The sequence below is a fragment of the Oncorhynchus nerka genome, linkage group LG8, assembly GCF_034236695.1.
Source record: "Oncorhynchus nerka isolate Pitt River linkage group LG8, Oner_Uvic_2.0, whole genome shotgun sequence".
Lineage (NCBI taxonomy): Eukaryota > Metazoa > Chordata > Actinopteri > Salmoniformes > Salmonidae > Oncorhynchus > Oncorhynchus nerka.
In genome coordinates this window covers 23,477,097-23,498,688 of record NC_088403.1, presented here as the reverse complement: position 1 = coordinate 23,498,688, position 21,592 = coordinate 23,477,097, and the positions used below count along the sequence as shown (strand labels likewise).

Below are 21,592 nucleotides of genomic sequence, written 5' to 3'. Positions count from 1 at the left end.
CATACTAACCTCCCCTGTTATTGGTAATGGTGAGAGGTGAGCATGTGTCGTGACTCGGGGGTTGGATGTAACTCTCACTCCTGCTGAGCTACAGCTAATTCTGGGTCGGAGGGAGCAGGAGGCCATAAAGGCGGGAATTCATCGTGAAAATCTGAAAAACAGGAAGGAGAGGGCCGAGGATCTCTGCTCGCGGTCAGCCAGGGATTGCAGCATCAGCAGGCTTACTTCCATCGTCAGCACCTTCACCTTCACCCAAAAGTGGAGCCCGGGGAATTACCAGAACGGAGGGGATGTGCAGTGAAACGTGAACTTCTACTAACCCCCTTTTTTGACGTCATTCTGGAAGAAGATAATAACAACGGGGACTGGGGGTTTGGGGAGGGGCAGGATCGGGTTGGATACCCTAGGATTGGCTAGGGTATCCATAGGACAAGTAGACTGATTGTAAAGGGCTTTGCTTAAATAAAAACACGGAGTGGATTTCCACTTGCTAGAGTGACCAATATAAAACAGAGGGCTTCCTCTCTTTGTTACCATGTGGGTCCATGCATGGGGTGTGTATAGCAATGTCTTAGGATGTTAGGCTAAGGCATGACACGGTGACTATACCATTTAGTCACGTGGGACTAAGGCACGACACGGTGACTATACCATTTAGTCTCGTGGGACTAAGGCATGACACGGTGACTATACCATTCAATGTCGTGGGACACTAGGTCCCATTACGGTGAGTAACTCCAGGTCCAAAGGTGAAGGGTATGTGACGCGCACCCGAAGGTGTAAAACAAAATATTTATTTAATAATAACAGTTGCCAAGCGTAGAAAGTATACCATCACTCTAGTTTCCCTGGTCTTATAGTTTCCCTGGTCTTATAGTTTCCCTGGTCTTATAGTTTCCCTGGTCTTATAGTTCCCCTGGTCTTATTGTTTCCCTGGTCTTATAGTTCCCCTGGTCTTATAGTTTCCCTGGTCTTATAGTTTCCCTGGTCATATAGTTCCCCTGGTCATATAGTTCCCCTGGTCATATAGTTCCCCTGGTCTTATAGTTTCCCTGGTCTTATAGTTTCCCTGGTCTTATAGTTTCCCTGGTCAGTTCCCCTGATCGTATAGTTTCCCTGGTCTTATAGTTCCCCTGGTCTTATAGTTCCCCTGGTCTTATAGTTCCCCTGGTCATATAGTTTCCCTGGTCTTATAGTTTCCCTGGTTTTATAGTTTCCCTGGTCTTATAGTTCCCCTGGTCTTATAGTTTCCCTGGTCTTATAGTTTCCCTGGTTTTATAGTTTCCCTGGTCTTATAGTTCCCCTGGTCTTATAGTTCCCCTGGACTTCTTGTTTCCCTTGTCTTATAGTTCCCCTGGTCATTTAGTTTCCCTGGTCTTATAGTTCCCCTGGTCATAAAGTTTCCCTGGTCTTATAGTTCCCCTGGTCATATAGTTCCCCTGGTCTTATAGTTCCCCTGGTCGTATAGTTTCTCTGGTCTTATAGTTTCCCTGGTCAGTTCCCCTGATCGTATAGTTTCCCTGGTCTTATAGTTCCCCTGGTCTTATAGTTTCCCTGGTCTTATAGTTCCCCTGGTCTTATAGTTCCCCTGGTTTTATAGTTCCCCTGGTCTTATAGTTCCCCTGGTCTTATAGTTCCCCTGGTCTTATAGTTCCCCTGGTCATATAGTTCCCCTGGTCGTATAGTTCCCCTGGTCTTATAGTTCCCCTGGTCATATAGTTCCCCTGGTCATATAGTTCCCCTGATCTTATAGTTTCCCTGGTCGTATAGTTTCCCTGGTCAGTTCCCCTGATCGTATAGTTTCCCTTGTCTTATAGTTTCCCTGGTCAGTTCCCCTGGTCGTATAGTTTCTCTGGTCTTATAGTTCCCCTGGTCTTATAGTTCCCCTGGTCGTATAGCTTCTCTGGTCTTATAGTTCCCCTGGTCATATAGTTTCCCTGGTCTTATAGTTTCCCTTGTCTTATAGTTCCCCTGGTCGTATAGTTTCCCTGGTCAGTTCCCCTGATCGTATAGTTTCCCTGGTCAGTTCCCCTGATCGTATAGTTTCCCTGGTCTTATAGTTCCCCTGATCGTATATTTTCCCTGGTCAGTTCCCCTGATCGTATAGTTTCTCTGGTCTTATAGTTTCCCTGGCCTTATAGTCCTGGGAGAGCCTGATGAACTAGGGGTCGCCCTACCCCTGAGCTGGACACCCAACGAGTGTTTTTTAATAAAAAGGTTTCTTCCACTCCAGCTGTCGGCTGCCGAGCTCTACGCCACTGGTATCAGTGGGATTCTGGGATCGGGACTGGGCTGGAAGATCAATGCCCGTGGGTAATACGCTTGAAGCAGGGATAACCTAGGCCAGCTCATTAAGCTCAAGGGGCAAGACACAAGTCTTGGGGGTATGAACTCTGACCCTCTGTAACGTTCTCACTCATCATTATTCACAGGATTATCCGTAATCATGGTAGCATCCACATCAATGTAGAAGTGTTTAGAAACATATTCTATTCTTATTTACAATAAAAGTGACTCCAAAATGACACAAAACATTATTTACCATTAATTTCTATTGGGCACAAAATAATCTGAAACACAACCAAATCAAACTGCAAAGGCATCCAACAAGTATGTAGTCACAAGCTTGATGTAGTCATTACTTGCTATGAACATGGTGTAATGGTTTTAGGAAAGATCGGACCAATGCGCAGTGTGGTAAGTGTCCATATTTTAATGAAATATAACCGAAACCTGAATACAAAAGAACAAGAGAAATAAATGAAAACCGAAACAGTTCTGTATGGTAAAACACAGACACCGAAAACAACTACCCACAACCCATAGTGGGAAAACAGGCTGCCTAAGTATGGTTCTCAATCAGAGACAACGATCGACAGCTGCCTATGATTTGGAACCATAACAGGGCAAACACAGAAATACAAAACCTAGAATACACAACATAGAAAGCCCACCCCAACTCACTTGTTGAACACCATCTAGGTCACATTTAATTTGGATAGTCCGGATACTTTACAAATGGCCATACTATCAACAAATTATCTGTTGATAAGCAACTGCTTGCTAGGGTTAAGGTTAGGTTTAAAATAAGGGCTAAGGTAAGGCTTAAGTTTAGGGTTAGGATAAGGGTTACGGTTAGTGTTAGGACTAGCGTTAGGGTTAGTAGATAGTTAGTTGAAATGTTACTGATAGTCCGTAGAGCATCTACAAATAAGGTGTTACCCATTTAGTCAAATGAGTAACCAGACTGCAGCCCCGGATCGGGCATCAGGCATCTGTCCCATCCTCTCAAGGGAAATGTCAAATACGGACTGGCTGGGCTCCGTAGAGTGTGAATGCAATGTCTTCAGCAGGGTGATGTCACCATGACAAGGTGAGGAGACATTTAGAAGAAGACTTTCTCTAGAGGCCCTTAAGCCACATTTATGTGCCATGGTAATACAGAGAAGGGATTTGGGACTGTCTCTGTTTGGTTCCGGAAGGGCAAAGCTTTGGCTTTTATGGCAGAGATTTCAGGTGTAGGACGAGGCTTATGTTAGCTGGAGGTGGACAAAGATGTGCCGAGGGACATACTGACTCCCCCATCCTCAGTCTCTCCTCACTGAATCATCCACTTCCTTTCTCTAATCCACTTCTCTCTAGTGAGCCACAAGTGTGTCCTGTTTGTATTGTTGGATGTTTTAACATATAAATTGGTGGACTTAAACATTTGATGGGGATTAGTCCAGCTTAGCTCTGTGCCTAATGCAATGATTAGGGATTTCTGTCAGAGCAGATAAGTAAATTACTGTATCGCTAGTTATTCAGAGGCTGTGTTCAACTGTTAAAGGGGGAAAAGCCTAAAAGCAGGACCTAAGATAGAAGGAGTTGTTCAGTGTCAGATAATGAGCTGTCAGCCAATACCTCCTCATTAAGTCCCATTCACATCAACCAATTGTGCATTGTGACAGTCAAACAGGGCCCTGAACCATCCAGTATCACAAAACAACTACTCAAAGTGACAAATTACTCAGAGACAATCTGAGTAACTCAGTCAGATGCTGTACACCAAATGAGATCGCCCTGCCATCGGCTGAACCATTATTAAACTGTCAGAGATGTAGCAAACGTGCAGAGCCTCCCTCTGAGAGCATGTTCCCTCCAAACACTTTACCGTGAGACTGGTAGCTTCGTCTGAGGCAGGCTAACAGGATAGACTACAGGCCACGAAACAAGGTAAAATACTTGGGGCCTGAAAACACATGGATCAATTTGTCTTTTCTTTGAGCTGCAGAGCCCGTCCGCCAAACAGCTGGATATAATACTACCAGCTCTTACCTGCCTGAAACACATCTGGATATAATACTACCAGCTCTTACCTGCCTGAAACACATCTGGATATAATACTACCAGCTCTTACCTGCCTGAAACACATCTGGATAAAATACTACCAGCTCTTACCTGCCTGAAACACATCTGTATATAATACTACCAGCTCTTACCTGCCTGAAGCGCACATAGCTTATCAGGTACAGGGTGAAAGCATCAAGTGAAATGGTGGAAGGAACAGCATAGTGAGAGAGTGTATTGCTACTGTAGATGTGGGGAGCTCCTGCTAGGTCTGCATGGCCCTGTTAGGCCTACACTGAATCATCGCCTACCAGTAATAGATGTTGTTGCATGTAAGATAACCTAACACAACACAAGAGACAAATGTATTGGTCTGTCAATTCCATTGCTTTTTTGTAAACAATAGGAAGAAATACATCTAATTTGCGGTGTTTTCTTTTGTTGAGACAAAAAGGGTCTCTCTTGTAACTGTTGTCAGTATGTGGCTTCCTCTCCTCTGGTTGTCTCGTTGTCCTGTTGAAAGTATCTCCTCCCATGTAGGCTACAATAGTTTTTGTTTACCAGGCCTGTTTTCAACAGCAGTATACCACCAGCAAGTTGTCGAATGTCTTGTTTTAACTCGACAATCTCATTAGTCCTCGTCGTTGTTTGTAAACAACTTTGTTTTCATAGCACATCTCCGCTAATCACCTTGTCGCACACATTCATTATTATTAAATAAAGATACATGTTAATGATGTTATATGTGTGGAAGTAGTCCTAGTTTTCAGTAGTTTCTCTAAATTCAAATTTTGATGGATGTAGGCTACTTAATTATCTAATCCATTGTTTTCCTCTGTTTCCCTCCATAGGTGCAAAGGCGATTCAACGCCTGAACTCCAACTGAATAGAAGAACATCCCCAAGACCAGATGCAATGGAGATGTTCAATTTCACCAACTTCACCTACTGGAATGCCTCGGAAGGCACTGACGCAGGGCCTGTCATTGAACCCGAAAGCCCATACAAGACTGTGGAGGTGGTGTTCATCGTATTGGTGGCTGGGTCCCTCAGCCTGGTCACTGTTATTGGAAATATCCTGGTCATGCTTTCCATTAAGGTCAATAGGAACCTACAGACTGTCAACAACTACTTTTTATTCAGCCTTGCATGTGCTGACCTAATCATCGGGCTGTGTTCCATGAACTTGTATACAGTATACATAGTGATTGGCTACTGGCCCTTAGGTCCTGTGGTGTGTGATCTGTGGCTAGCCTTGGACTATGTAGTGAGTAACGCATCTGTCATGAACCTACTCATCATCAGTTTTGACAGATACTTCTGTGTCACAAAGCCCCTCAGCTACCCTGTCAAAAGGACCACCAAGATGGCAGGGATGATGATTGCTGCTGCCTGGGTCCTGTCTTTCATTCTGTGGGCCCCGGCCATCCTTTTCTGGCAGTTCATCGTGGGCGGGCGGACAGTGCCTGAGAGGGAGTGTTACATTCAGTTCTTCTCTAATGCAGCAGTCACCTTCGGCACAGCCATCGCAGCCTTCTACCTGCCCGTTATCATCATGGTCATTCTCTACATACAGATCTCTATAGCCAGTAAAAGCCGGGTGAAGAAAGAGACCAGGAAGCCGTCAGGGCCCAACCCAGAGGCCCTGTCCCATGAGCAGGCAAGGTGCAGTAATTCTGCCAAGCCCATCAACAACAACGTGACAGCAGAGGACACAGAGCAGGGCAGGACCGAAGCCATAGATGACGTGGCCAACCAGCACGACGGTAAACTGCAGAACGGCAAGGGCCCGTCCACCACGGGTGGAGACGGGGAGATGGAGGGCGTGGACAGGGGTAGGGAGAACTGTGCCCACGGAGAGGAGAAAGAGAGCTCCAACGACTCGACATCTGGCAGTGCAGCAGCGTCCAACCACAAAGAAGAAGAAGCGGTGCCATCCAGAGCAAACTGCAACACCGAGCTCGTTCAGCAGCCAACCCGCCACCGGGCCAAGGCAGGCGGCTCCAAACTCACCTGCATCAAGATTAAGACCAAGTCTCCCAAGGGGGACTGCTACACGCCCTCCAACGCCATGGTGGAGATCGTCCCCGCCACGGAGAAGCAGAACCACGTGGCGCGGAAAATCGTGAAGATGACCAAGCAGCCGCCCAAGAAGAAGAAAGCGCCACCGTCTCGGGAGAAGAAGGTGACCCGTACCATCATGGCCATCCTGGTGGCCTTTGTGGCCACCTGGACCCCTTACAATGTCATGGTGCTCATCAACACCTTCTGCTCCAGCTGCATCCCCAGCACAGTCTGGACTATCGGCTACTGGCTGTGCTACATAAACAGCACCATCAACCCCGCCTGCTATGCCCTCTGCAATGTCACTTTCAAAAAGACATTCAAACATCTCCTCCTCTGCCAATACAAAAACATTAGGTCAGCTAGATGAATATGGATGCGAGTGTGGATGTGAGTGTGTGAGCATGTGTGTGTGTGTGTGTGAGAGAGAGAGAGAGAGAGAGAGAGAGAGAGAGAGAGAGAGAGAGAGAGAGAGAGAGAGAGGTTTATGATGTGGTCCCTTTCCTTTGTTTTTACTCTACGGCTCATAAGAGAACATGTATCCTGCAGCCATGTTGGGTTTGGCTCTGATGAATGAGATTTGTGATGCAACTGTTGAGACATAAGACTTACAAAGAAGCACACAGCCAGGAGAACAAATAGACCGAACTTGAAAAGGACAGTTGGATAGAGAGCTCTGCACTGCACAAGACGAATTCTAAGGGAAAATAGGGCTGACTGAATTCACGTACTTCCCGTTTGAAATTCAGTGTCAAAAAAAGAAACCTGTATATATCAATGTATACGCAAAATCTAAGTGTGTGTGTGTGTGTGTGTGTGTGTGTGTGTGTGTGTGTGTGTGTGTGTGTGTGTGTGTGTGTGTGTGTGTGTGTGTGTGTGTGTGTGTGTGTGTGTGTGTGTGTGTGTGTGTGTGCATTAGTCTGAGCGTGACAGAATGATCCATCACACAGTTTCAGTGGAGATGTCCGCCAGTAAAGACAGCACAACACAAGGACATACAGAACATACTACAAACTGTTATCTGTATGCCTGTGGCACTCTGTGTTGGCGGCACACAAAGCAGAGCAGCTTGTCTAAACTTCCTCTCTGACATGTTCATATACGACTGAGTAATATGGCTGGGAGCCTTCCTATCTCCAGGGATGGACCATAAGTGGCCCCTGAAGGGCATAGCAGGACAGAGACCAGGCCTGGCCAGGGTCACCTCTCACCACAACGCAGGACTGAGGTTAGAAAACTTGTAAACAAATAAATAGATCATTTAAAAAAACATCCAAAAAGGCATTGTTCAATTACATTATTTAGCTTGCTATTCGTTTTCCACATACTTTTAGATGATCGGTGATTTGATCTCTTACAATTCATTACGTGAAGAGTTTGACGTTTATTTGATTGTATATTAAGATATTTTTTTAGTCAGATAGTCTAAACTCTTAGGAAAACAAGGTGCTAACTAGAACCAAAAAGGGTTATTTGGCTGTCACGGTAGGAGAACCCTGTGAGAACCCCTTTTGGTTCCAGGTAGAACCCTTTTGGATCCAGTAGAACTCTTTTGCGATCCATGTAGAACCCTTTCCACAGAGAGTTCTACATGGAACCCAAAAGAGTTCTACCTGTAAACAAAAAGGGTTCTATCTGAAACCAAAAAGGGTTCTCCTATGGGGACAGCTTCAGAACCCTTTTGGAGCCTGTTTTCTAAAAGTGTGTTGATGCTTGGAGCTTGTAAATACATTCAGAGGGTGGCAGTTGGCAGGGGCTTGGAGCCAAAGCCTATTCAATTATACAGGAAGGGATCTTGTGCTTTTCCAGGGGTGAGTTGGATATTCCTCTGAGATTGGATTTTCAACATAATTTAATCCCGCTGTGTTGCAGATGTTACCGCCTGTGACAAGAGCCTGTTGTATGTCAGTCCTGACTGATAATGAAGAGAAAGATTGAAAAGGATTGTATTTTGTCTTGCTGTCATCAGAGGTGGTTTGTATTCGTTGAGTAGGGGTTACCAAGGTTGTAGAGTGATTGAAAGAGTATCGTGAAGATTTTAGAGGTTATTTCAGTCCATGTTTCTGTTGTTACCCCAGAATGGGGTTAAATACCAATAATCACAGGCCATGGCCTTGTGAATTATAAGGGCTACTCGATGTTAGATGTACTAATTCATCTACATCTGTGTGTTTGCGTGTGTGTGCGCGTGTGTGTGTGTGCGTGTGTGTGTGTGCGTGTGTGCGTGTGTGTGCGTGTGTGCGTGCGTGCGTGTGTGCGTGTGTGTGTGTGTGTGTGTGTGTGTGTGTGTGTGTGTGTGTGTGTGTGTGTGTGTGTGTGTGTGTGTGTGTGTGTGTGTGTGTGTGTGTGTGTGTGTGTGTGTGTGTGTGTGTGTGTGTGTGTGTGTGTGGACGTGTTTAACTATTAGTAAACAAACCAAATTTGAACAACTGGAGACATTTTGTTAGTTCCCACGAGGTCAAATGCTATTTCTAGGGGGTTTAGGGTTAAGGTTAGAATGATGTTAAGGGTTAGGGTTAGTAACAATGGTTACACCATACCGCACGCGTGCGCCATCGTGCCAAAATTGATGTTGTGCCCCCAAACGCGATCAAGACACGCAGGTTAAAATATCAAAACAAACTCTGAACCAATTATATTCATTTGGGGACAGGTCAAAAAGTATTAAACATTTATGGCAATTTAGCTAGCTAGCTTGCAGTTGCTAGCTAATTTGTCCTATTTAGCTAGCTTGCAGTTGCTAGCTAATTTGTCCTATTTAGCTAGCTTGCTGTTGCTAGCTAATTTGTCCTATTTAGCTAGCTTGCTGTTGCTAGCTAATTTGTCCTGGGATATAAACGTTGAGTTGTTATTTTACCTGAAGTGCACAAGGTCCTCTACTCCAACAATTAATCCACACATAAAACGGTCAACCGAATCGTTTCTAGTCATCGCTCCTCCTTCCAGGCTTTGTCTTTTTTGGACTTATGTAGTTTATAGTTACATCGACGACCAACCGAACTCAGTTCATCTTTCAATCACCCATGTGGGTATAACCAATGAGGAGATGGCACATGGGTATCTGCTTCTATAAACCAATGAGGAGATGGGAGAGGCAGGACTTGCACCGTGTTCAGCGTCACAAATAAAACATATATTTTAGTGCTTGGGAACGTAGACACTCGTTGGCGCTTGCGAGCAGTGGGGCGTGCAATAATTGAATAACATGTATGTTTAAATTTATTTTGCAACGAGCGCACGCGATGTGAGCGGTGTGGTCAGCATGTTAGGGTTAGGAGCTAGGGTTAGAGTTAAGGCTAGGTTTTTGGGTTAAGGTTAGGGTTAGGATAAGAGTATGGGTTAGGGTTAGTTTTAAGTTTAGGTTTAGGGGTTAGGGAAAATAAGATTTTGAATTGGACTGAATTGTGTGTCCCCACAAGGTTAGCTGTACAAGTGTGTGTGTGTGTGTGTGTGTGTGTGTGTGTGTGTGTGTGTGTGTGTGTGTGTGTGTGTGTGTGTGTGTGTGTGTGTGTGTTTCATCACATGAATATAGAATATAGATGAAGTCTGTACTGTTTGTGTATGTCTGTTTTAATGAGATCACAGTCTAATGACGTTAGAAATAATACAATACTAGAATTCCCATGTTTTTGTGTCATACTGTTTGTGTCCATTCATTTCATCCAGAGCATGCTGATCTTCAACACAGTCCATTTATCTCTGACATGCTAATGTATTCCAATTTAAGTAATGAATATAAAGCAGCCATGGGATGGTCGCCACGTTGGTTGCTAGGGGGGCTTAACAGAAAATGACACCAGCATTGAGCAGCCCCTTAAGGCAGTCTCCTTAAAGAGAGATATGGGACAAGCCTTTAATGGAAACTCACCATGAGCCTGATCAGATTATAAAATGATGTGGAACACCGACTGGAGATTAAAGATTGGCTATTACGTGCTCAATTTACACAGCCCCTCCCGTCCCACTTAGTGTCCCACTTGCTCCTGATCCCGTTATGTGTGACTGTGACGTCCCCTATATCAGGCATTGTTTAAAGGCCTGTGAAACATAAGGAACATCATATTTACATTTACTATCTATCCCTCTCTATCTCTATCTATCTCTCGCTCTCTCGTTCTCTCGCTCTCTCTCACTCTTTCGTTCTCTCTCTCGTTCTCTCGCTCGCTCGCTCTCTCTCTCTCGTTCTCTCTCTCTCTCTCGATCTCTCTCTCGCTCTCTCGTTCTCTCTCGCTCGCGCTCTCTCTCTCTCGCTCTCTCTCTCTGACATTGTCCCCCAATGTCTCCTCCCCCTTAATGACATTGTTATGACTAACATCGCCCCCAATATTATAAAGATAAAAGACAACGCAACCTACTGCAAATTCACTAGAGGCGTCAAAATAACACAACATTTAGGTCATGAGTAATTATTAATAAATTCTGCTTTTAATGGAAATAGTGATGGCAAAGGAAGTGGAAGAGGATGAAGATCATCTGAATCCTTGCAATCTTCCTTATTTAAATGCAGGTTGTCCTCTGGAAGCCTGGCTCGTATAATTCAGTCAATCTGTTCAACTGCCTGAGCCCAGCAGTGTGCGCGAGGCACCCATCCAAGTTTACAATCCAGCCATCCGTCAGGTTGATAAGTGGACCCATGTCTGGGTGTCATCTGTCACATGTCTCAGTGGTTGGTGTTGCTAAGAGCCTCCTAGCTTCCCAGAACGGAATGTCTGATTCAGCTCAGTTTAAGCTGTTGTTTGAGTGATACCAGCAGGAAAGTAAGTGCTCTCCAACACAACTGGTGGTCTGGGTCTTTTTAGAGAACAGTTATCCGGGTGTTTGATGGAAAGTGACAGCCATTTATCACCAATGGAGGGACAGGGTTCACCGCCCCCAGACAAGATGGCTGTCACTCACTGAGTCTCAGCGGAATGCTCTTTCAGCTGCTTTCAGACAAAGTGGAAAGCTCACACCCCTTTAGCACTCCTCACCTGTCAACAGCATATTGTTTGACTAACAGGACCAAAGAAATCCTGCGCTGCCCACTTTGTACGGTCTGATAAGCCCGCATTTGTAGTCACAGTTGCAGAGAGGCGGCCTGTCGTCCACAGGATACACAACAGGCTCTCACATCTTAGGTACCATGTTTGGATACTGTCAGCCATTTCAGCCAAAGGGGGTCAGCCAAAGGTTTCCACAAAATAAATAACCCGTCCTTCAGGAATCACACGTTACTGTATAGTCTAGAGAATGATGGAAACAAGGTGATGGAGTACAGTAACTCTGATGGATTTTGGCTAGACTTTTTATTACCATACTGTAACAACAGGACATGCTCTCTGTCCATGTGGGGGGGTGTATTTCTCATTGAGTGGATTCACTTGTCAACGTACAAAGAGCCTCATTCCACTGGTACTGTATATTTCCCTTTCATCACATAAACATTGTCTCCATGGCGTCAACAGATCATCATGTGTCGTCTGAGCTAGCTGGGCTCCTCTTCACACGGCTTGTTTCAAAGGGCTAAACCTTTTTAGGGAGATGTATTTTTCCCTAAATGTTTGATTGTGATTGATTAAATGTTGGGGGATTGTTTTGGTTTAGTAGTTAGTTAGTTAGAATTGTGATGTTTTGATAGTGTACTTGACAAGTGTGTGAAAGAGTATTTATTTAGATTGTTACTGTGTTGTTTGGATGGTAGCATCCTGAGTCTCTGTTTCTAGTTGAGATAGTTGGGCTGCTTCTGCCACTTCTAGCCGTGTTTCCAAGGTGATGTGGTATATGAAGTGTATCTGAACAGACAAATATATCGCCACATTGTATACTGAGCAATTTGAAGTGCCTTATTACTTATTACCCATTCTTATAATTGCTCATTGATGTTTAAATTGATGTTTTATATTTTCAGTTGATGAAATCTTTGTTAGATGGTGGTGTAATTTAAGGTGACAGTCATAGATGTAGAAAAGCACAAGATCATCTAAAGTCTAAAATGTTTATTTTCTCCTTCGTTGTGGTCGTAGAAGGCATAGGTTTTGTAAAAGGGGGAAAACGTATCTAATTCATCCCTGGAGGTTTGGAGGGTACTTTAACGTGTGTGTGTGTGTGTGTGTGTGTGTGTGTGTGTGTGTGTGTGTGTGTGTGTGTGTGTGTGTGTGCAGGGATGTCATGCACCCCAAAAATGTATGTGAAGACGGCTGGGGGTGGTCCTGAGAGGGGCTAATTTGACATTTTTCAAACACCTGAAATAGCTTTTTTTCTGCAGTCTAGAGACATAATAATTATGCTTCATTATATGTCAAAATGTGTCTATTTTTCTGCATATCTACGCATACCTCTTGAGCTGTCTGTATCCTCCTTACTGGTGGTTCTTTTTTAAAACAAACTAAATATGCTTCTCTGCATCTCTGCTAAAATCTGGGTAAAAGATTGAAAGGAATGTGAGTCTTATTCAGTACATTTAGTAAACGCTTGCTTTTCTAAAGTCTGCCAACCTTGCCAGCAGGCATGCCAGCTAAGATAGTTAGACAAGCTAGCTACTCGAACTTGATTGCCTGAAGTGGCTTCATGGTAGCTATTTATGCGGTCGGGAGATTGGGAACCTATCTGGGCTAAAACCAACTTTATAGAATTGCTAGGTGGCTAGTAATATTACAGAGAAAACAACGACAACCACACACACATACATACACACATACACACACACACACACACACACACACATACATACATACATACATACATATAAATTAATTAAACAGGACAAATCTGAGGGGGGCACCTGTCTCTATGCCCCCTATGGGCATCTCTGTCTGTCTGTCTGTCTGTCTGTCTGTCTGTCTGTCTGTCTGTCTGTCTGTCTGTCTGTCTGTATGTACAAATGAGTGTGTGTGCTTTGCTTTGCTTTGCTTTGCTCTATAAGAGACCCTTAGCATGTCAAAGCACCAAGTGGCATCTGTAAATAAACACAACCCCATAGAAACACAAGCCGCACATTGCGTTCAGGGGGTAAGAAACACTAAAGGATTCAACAAACAATGTTGCTTCTGTCCTCACCTCACATTCCCTGTTTGAAAAGTGTCTCAAAAGCAAGTGGCTTCCAAAGACACACTCTGAAAGATAAAGATTTACAAGACAAACATTTATTTTTGCCTAAACACATGTAAACACAATGTGATCATCATACTGTACATTTTGTATCACGTTTTATAAAGCTATATCTATTATATTGTTGTACAAAATCTAGAATTGAACAGTGTATCAGTATGTGTTAGATGAGTACTGCATCCAGACTGAACATGTGTTTTGTTGGAGTGACAATATTATGGCGGGAAAGAAAGAAACATCGTTAAGTAAATGAGAAAACAAATGCAATTCTGAGAGAACGGACCACTGCTGTGTGACATTTAAAACTGAACTAAAGTACACTCAACTGTCCCACTTAACTTCTTTTTTTTACTCTGTCCCACGTTTGGGCTTTGTGAGACTGACGATCAGTCGAAGAGGAGAGTCAAGTGGTAACCTGCTGAATCTGTAGAGAAAAACCCCCATTACTGACAAACAATGAAGTGCTGATGATCAGCCAAGGGATGTGTGTTCGGCATCCATTTTGTCTCAACTTGTAAATGAGTGATGAGTGAAAAGGGACACAGACTGACCGTAGGGAGAAACTGTGAGACCAGCTGCTACAACATGCAGTGTAGTATTGGAAACATCTGGACCTCTTCCAGATATCTGGGGGAATTGTTATTGAAACATATTCAAAGTCTTGTCTCGAGGGAATGAACCATTTTGAACCATTGTAGGTGCGACTTCATTTAAATATCTCTTCAAATGGACAAATGGAATACAAATGATGAAAACTTATATGGTGGAAAATGTATATACAGCAGTGTACACTCTTCCAAAAGGGTTCTTCAGCTGTCCCCATAGGAGAACCCTTTTTGGTTCCAGGGAGAACCCTTTTTGGTTCCAAGTAGAACCCTCTGTGGAAAGGGTCCTACATGAAACCCAAAAGGGCTCTGTCTTGGAACCAAAAGGGTTCTACTTGGAACCAAAAATAGTTCTTAAAAGGGTTCTCCTATGGGGACAGCCGAAGAACCCTTTAAGGTTCCAGATAGCACCTTTTTTTTTCTTACGAGTGTACAGGGTGTTCATTTTTCATTTGCGTCAGTATGTAAATCGAATCATTGTGCTCTCATCCGCTGTGCCTCATGGCTCCTAATACAGTCGATATATTGTCTGTTTAAAACGTATTATTTGAATTGTATATATCTCTATAGTATACATTATATGTCATTTGGATGAGGTACAGTTGAAATGTATATAAGTCTACACGTGTTTAATAGCTATCTGAATGTTCCCTTCCCTTCTCACCCTCCCTTGTCCTAATATGATACTCCCTCACCCCTAATGTACAGTAATAATGTTAATGATTTCCTTTGCGCCATTAGTTGATTGTTTAATAGTTCTGGACAATGAAGCTGAGTGTTAATATCACTGGCCACTCACTCACTTATGAAGCTGTAAAATATTAACCATATTCAGTGGATTTATGGTGGCGTATTCATTTTTTAAATCAATTCAAATAAAATGTATGAAAAATGTTTCATGGCATTTTGTGTCCAGATTATTGAAATGATAGTGGTGTGGAGAAATGTATCACTTGTTAGGTCGGAATTGGAAATAGCTTTCATATTAAGCCTCCATAATTTCATATGAACATGAAATTACTTCAATCAAGGTGAGTAAACATCACACATATTTGGACATCATTTCAAAGTTGTTGTTTTTTAATGTAATCGATGATTAGGACAGGTCAACTCCAGTTGTAAACTACAATAACAGTTTTATTCTGAGTTCAACTGGAGAGCGGGGGAACTACAAAGTGAGGTATAATAGCAGGAGAACCAGAACTAATACTGGACACAAGCTCTTACACACTAACAGCTGTACAGAACATTAGCTAATTTATACAAAAGTTGACAAAAGTTTACATCTTTCACTGTAGATAACATTAGGAAAGGAATTTCCTTTACATCAATGAGTACTTATGTTTCTTATTAATGTACACCCTCAAAAACTGTTAGAAAAGTTGTTAGCAATTTTGCTGTTGAGGGTACCAGCAAAATAACCTTTAAAACCCCATGAGGTTTTAACTTTAAGCTGCTTTAAATCAAGACATGCAAGAAATTATTTTTTATTTGAGTGAGAATCGTTTTGTCACCTCAAACAAAAAGGATGTTATGTAATATGAACAATATGACCCTGAAAAATGTTATAAGGTAAGCATTTTAGTAAGAAATGCTTAATTTGTATTATTCACGCAAAGTATGAAATCGCCTACAAGATTTTCCTATGAGAAATTTGGAAAGAAATACATTTTATCACTACTATCCAACTCTTTGTTGTGTAGCTGCTACAGGCCCCTATAAACCTACAGGACAAACAAATAGGAACCATGCTGAGATAGGGCAGTATAAGCATCAACTTCCATTTCCTGATTCCCATGATGCACCACTAGTCCATCGGAGTGCGCTCCCTCTTCTTCCCATCCCGCTTCGGCTTCTTGGCATCTGCAAGAACAGGTGGGCATCAGGTTAGAATCTACATCCATACTGTCACTTACCCTGCAGTCAGTCGTGTTGTTAATCCTACCGCTGGCCTGAGGACTGCAGGTTTACTGTGCATGTGGACAAACATGAAAAGTGCTTTATCATCGTCCCACAAGAGTGGCTTTAGTACCTGACAGCCATGACAGGAACCACAGTAAATACCCCAGTCTCTGGTCTGATGAACAGGAGCAACATACCCCACCCTCCATACATATATTCTGCTATCTATCTATCCATCTGTCTATCTGTCGATCTGTCTGCACGTCTGCTTGTCTATATGCCTTCCTTCCTGTCTGCTTGTCTGTCTGTCTGCCTGCCTCTCTGTCTGTGTGTCTGTGTGTCTGTGTGTCTGTGTGTCTGTGTGTCTGTGTGTCTGTGTGTCTGTGTGTCTGTCTGTCTGTCTGTCTGTCTGTCTGTCTGTCTGTCTGTCTGTCTGTCTGTCTGTCTGTCTGTCTGTCTGTCTGTCTGTCTGTGTGTCTGTCTGTCTGTCTGTCTGTGTGTCTGTCTGTCTGTCTGTCTGTCTGTCTGTCTGTGTTTAGAAGAGCGTGAGGGGGAAAGTAAACAACAAGGAAAAGGCAGGACTCATCTATAGTCTGTTTCCCCCAGGAGCTCCTATCATTGTAGATTACAGGGTGGGATGTTGTTGGTGGGCGGTAACAGACGAGGATGTCAACTGGCTAATCAACACCTGTTTGTTTTGTACCTGATCTAAAGCAAGTTCCCACCTGCCACTAATTTAAGGTCCTCCCACGTCAGTTTGTTGATGAAAGCCTTGCCACCCTCTCCAGCTAATCTGAGAAAAACGTCCTCAACATAAAACATTGAAACACTCCATCAATACTACTGTACGTTGCTGCTCCACTGCAACATATTAGAACGATCCAAACTGGATTTAAATTTACAGCACATGAATCGATCTATTCACCACCAATGCAGCATTAGCCAATATGCAGTGCCAAGCCAAATCATATACTGTACCAAGGCAAGTCATGTACTGTACCAAGCCAAGTCATATACTGTACCAAGCCAAGTCATATACTGTACCAAGCCAAGTCATGTACTGTACCAAGCCAAGTCATATACAGTACGAAGCCAAGTCATATACTCTACCAAGCCAAGTCATATACAGTACCAAGCCAAGTCATATACTGTACCAAGCCAAGTCATATACAGTACCAAGCCAAGTCATATACAGTACCAAGCCAAGTCATATACAGTACCAAGCCAAGTCATGTACTGTACCAAGCCAAGTCATATACAGTATGAAGCCAAGTCATATACTGTACCAAGCCAAGTCATATACAGTACCAAGCCAAGTCATATACAGTACCAAGCCAAGTCATATACTGTACCAAGCCAAGTCATATACAGTACGAAGCCAAGTCATATACAGTACGAAGCCAAGTCATATACTGTACCAAGCCAAGTCATATACAGTACCAAGCCAAGTCATATACTGTACCAAGCCAAGTCATATACAGTACCAAGCCAAGTCATATACTGTACCAAAACAAGTCATGTACTGTACCAAGCCAAATCATATACTGTACCAAGCCAAGTCATATACAGTACCAAGCCAAGTCATATACTGTACGAAGCCAAGTCATGTACTGTACCAAGCCAAGTCATGTACTGTACCAAGCCAAGTCATATACAGTACCAAGCCAAGTCATATACTGTACGAAGCCAAGTCATATACTGTACCAAGCCAAGTCATATACTGTACCAAGCCAAGTCATATACAGTACCAAGCCAAGTCATATACAGTACGAAGCCAAGTCATATACTGTACCAAGCCAAGTCATATACAGTACCAAGCCAAGTCATATACAAACTTAAACAAGAGGCTCCCACGCTGAGGTCTGTCCAACGCTGGTTCCATCACGTGGACTGGGACATGTTTCGTACTGCGTCAGATAACAATATTGACGAATACGCTGATTCGGTGTGCGAGTTCATTAGAGCGTGCGTTGAAGATGTCGTTCCCATAGCAACGATAAAAACATTCCCTAACCAGAAACCGTGGATTGATGGCAGCATTCGCGTGAAACTGAAAGCGCGAACCACTGCTTTTAATCAGGGCAAGGTGTCTGGTAACATGACCGAATACAAACAGTGCAGCTATTCCCTCCGCAAGGCTATCAAACAAGCTAAGCGTCAGTACAGAGACAAAGTAGAATCTCAATTCAACGGCTCAGACACAAGAGGCATGTGGCAGGGTCTACAGTCAATCACGGACTACAAGAAGAAACCCAGCCCAGTCACGGACCAGGATGTCTTGCTCCCAGGCAGACTAAATAACTTTTTTGCCCGCTTTGAGGACAATACAGTGCCACTGACACGGCCTGCAACGAAAACATGCGGTCTCTCCTTCACTGCAGCCGAGGTGAGTAAGACATTTAAACGTGTTAACCCTCGCAAGGCTGCAGGCCCAGACGGCATCCCCAGCCGCGCCCTCAGAGCATGCGCAGACCAGCTGGCCGGTGTGTTTACGGACATATTCAATCAATCCCTATACCAGTCTGATGTTCCCACATGCATCAAGAGGGCCACCATTGTTCCTGTTCCCAAGAAAGCTAAGGTAACTGAGCTAAACGACTACCACCCCGTAGCACTCACTTCCGTCATCATGAAGTGCTTTGAGAGACTAGTCAAGGACCATATCACCTCCACCCTACCTGACACCCTAGACCCACTCCAATTTGCTTACCGCCCAAATAGGTCCACAGACGATGCAATCTCAACCACACTGCACACTGCCATAACCCATTTGGACAAGAGGAATACCTATGTGAGAATGCTGTTCATCGACTACAGCTCGGCATTCAACACCATAGTACCCTCCAAGCTCGTCATCAAGCTCGAGACCCTGGGTCTCGACCCCGCCCTGTGCAACTGGGTACTGGACTTCCTGACGGGCCGCCCCAGGTGGTGAGGGTAGGCAACAACATCTCCTCCCCGCTGATCCTCAACACGGGGCCCCACAAGGTGCGTTCTGAGCCCTCTCCTGTACTCCCTGTTCACCCACGACTGCGTGGTCACGCACGCCTCCGACTCAATCATCAAGTTTGCGGACGACACAACAGTGGTAGGCTTGATTACCAACAACGACGAGACGGCCTACAGGGAGGAGGTGAGGGCCCTCGGAGTGTGGTGTCAGGAAAATAACCTCACACTCAACGTCAACAAAACTAAGGAGATGATTGTGGACTTCAGGAAACAGCAGAGGGAACACCCCTATCCACATCGATGGAACAGTAGTGGAGAGGGTAGCAAGTTTTAAGTTCCTCGGCATACACATCACAGACAAACTGAATTGGTCCACTCACACAGACAGCGTCGTGAAGAAGGCGCAGCAGCGCCTCTTCAACCTCAGGAGGCTGAAGAAATTCGGCTTGTCACCAAAAGCACTCACAAACTTCTACAGATGCACAATCGAGAGCATCCTGGCGGGCTGTATCACCGCCTGGTACGGCAACTGCTCCGCCCTCAACCGTAAGGCTCTCCAGAGGGTAGTGAGCTCTGCACAACGCATCACCGGGGGCAAACTACCTGCCCTCCAGGACACCTACACCACCCGATGTTACAGGAAGGCCATAAAGATCATCAAGTACATCAACCACCCGAGCCACTGCCTGTTCACCCCGCTATCATCCAGAAGGCGAGGTCAGTACAGGTGCATCAAAGCTGGGACCGAGAGACTGAAAAACAGCTTCTATCTCAAGGCCATCAGACTGTTAAAGAGCCACCACTAACATTGAGTGGCTGCTGCCAACACACTGACATTGACACTGACCCAACTCCAGCCACTTTAATAATGGGAATTGATGGGAAATGATGTAAATATATCACTAGCCACTTTAAACAATGCTACCTTATATAATGTTACTTACCCTACATTATTCATCTGATATGCATACGTATATACTGTACTCTATATCATTGACTGTATCATTTACATTTACATTTAAGTCATTTAGCAGACGCTCTTATCCAGAGCGACTTACAAATTGGTGCTTTCACCTTATGACATCCAGTGGAACAGCCACTTTACAATAGTGCATCTAAGTCTTTTAAGGGGGGGTGAGAAGGATTACTTTATCCTATCCTAGGTATTCCTTAAAGAGGTGGGGTTTCAGGTATCTCCGGAAGGTGGTGATTGACTCCGCTGGACCCAGAAAACAGATGCAGTTGGAGAAGCTATTCAAGTAAGTAAATATATTTTGAAAATTATAAACATTATTATTAGCTAAAATTGTCAGAGAAGGGGAGTAGGTTACTCTGGATAGGGCATGTACCTTTGTGGGAGGACATTTTGAAAAGATTCTTCAGTTCCAGTCCTTAGCAACAACAAAAAAGACATATAGCAACGTAATATTCCGTGCTCTCTGATTTGAGTATAATGAACCCCGTTTCTTTGTGATGTTTTCTGTCCTCAGAACAGAGAGCTGTGAAACCCTGTCTGCAGCATCCTTATGTAATACATGTATCACTAGCCACTTTAACTATGCCACTTTGTTTACTTTGTCTACATACTCATCTCATATGTATATACTGTACTCGATACCATCTACTGTATGCTGCCCTGTACCATCACTCATTCATATATCCTTATGTACATATTCTTTATCCCCTTACACTGTGTATAAGACAGTAGTTTTGGAATTGTTAGTTAGATTACTTGTTGGTTATTACTGCATTGTCGGAACTAGAAGCACAAGCATTTCGCTACACTCGCACTAACATCTGCTAACCATGTGTATGTGACAAATAAAATTTGATTTGATTTGATTTGAGTCATATACAGTACCAAGCCAAGTCATATACTGTACGAAGCCAAGTCATATACTGTACCAAGCCAAGTCATATACAGTACCAAGCCAAATCATATACTGTACCAAGCCAAGTCATATACAGTACCAAGCCAAGTCATATACTGTACCAAGCCAAGTCATATACAGTACCAAGCCAAGTCATGTACTGTACCAAGCCAAGTCATATACAGTATGAAGCCAAGTCATATACTGTACCAAGCCAAGTCATATACAGTACCAAGCCAAGTCATATACTGTACCAAGCCAAGTCATATACAGTACCAAGCCAAGTCATATACTGTACGAAGCCAAGTCATATACTGTACCAAGCCAAGTCATATACAGTACCAAGCCAAGTCATGTACTGTACCAAGCCAAGTCATATACAGTCATGAAAGCCAAGTCATATACTGTACCAAGCCAAGTCATATACAGTACCAAGCCAAGTCATATACTGTACCAAGCCAAGTCATATACAGTACCAAGCCAAGTCATATACTGTACGAAGCCAAGTCATATACTGTACCAAGCCAAGTCATATACAGTACCAAGCCAAGTCATATACAGTACCAAGCCAAGTCATATACAGTACCAAGCCAAGTCATATACAGTACCAAGCCAAGTCATATACTGTACCAAGCCAAGTCATATACAGTACCAAGCCAAGTCATATACAGTACCAAGCCAAGTCATATACAGTACCAAGCCAAGTCATATACTGTACCAAGCCAAGTCATATACAGTACCAAGCCAAGTCATATACTGTACCAAGCCAAGTCATATACTGTACCAA

General features: G+C 43.7%; 2 protein-coding genes across 3 annotated transcripts in view; one reads left to right on the top strand and one right to left on the bottom strand.

Moving 5' to 3' along the window:
* LOC115132984 (muscarinic acetylcholine receptor M2-like) overlaps positions 1-14,979 on the top strand; it is a 95,879-nt gene extending 80,900 nt beyond the window's left edge. Inside the window, exon 3 of the mRNA XM_029665762.2 lies at positions 5,181-14,979. Within this exon, the coding sequence (XP_029521622.1) occupies positions 5,245-6,762 (1,518 nt within the window). The 5' untranslated portion in view covers positions 5,181-5,244 and the 3' untranslated portion in view covers positions 6,763-14,979. The remainder of the gene's footprint in view (positions 1-5,180) is intronic.
* A 166-nt stretch (positions 14,980-15,145) lies between these two features.
* The window catches only part of LOC115132983 (pleiotrophin-like), a 49,299-nt gene continuing 42,852 nt past the window's right edge, over positions 15,146-21,592 (bottom strand). For both annotated transcript variants that reach the window (XM_029665759.2, XM_029665760.2), the window contains exon 5: positions 15,146-15,946. In XM_029665759.2, coding sequence (XP_029521619.1) covers positions 15,891-15,946 — 56 coding nt within the window. In that variant the 3' untranslated portion in view covers positions 15,146-15,890. The remainder of the gene's footprint in view (positions 15,947-21,592) is intronic.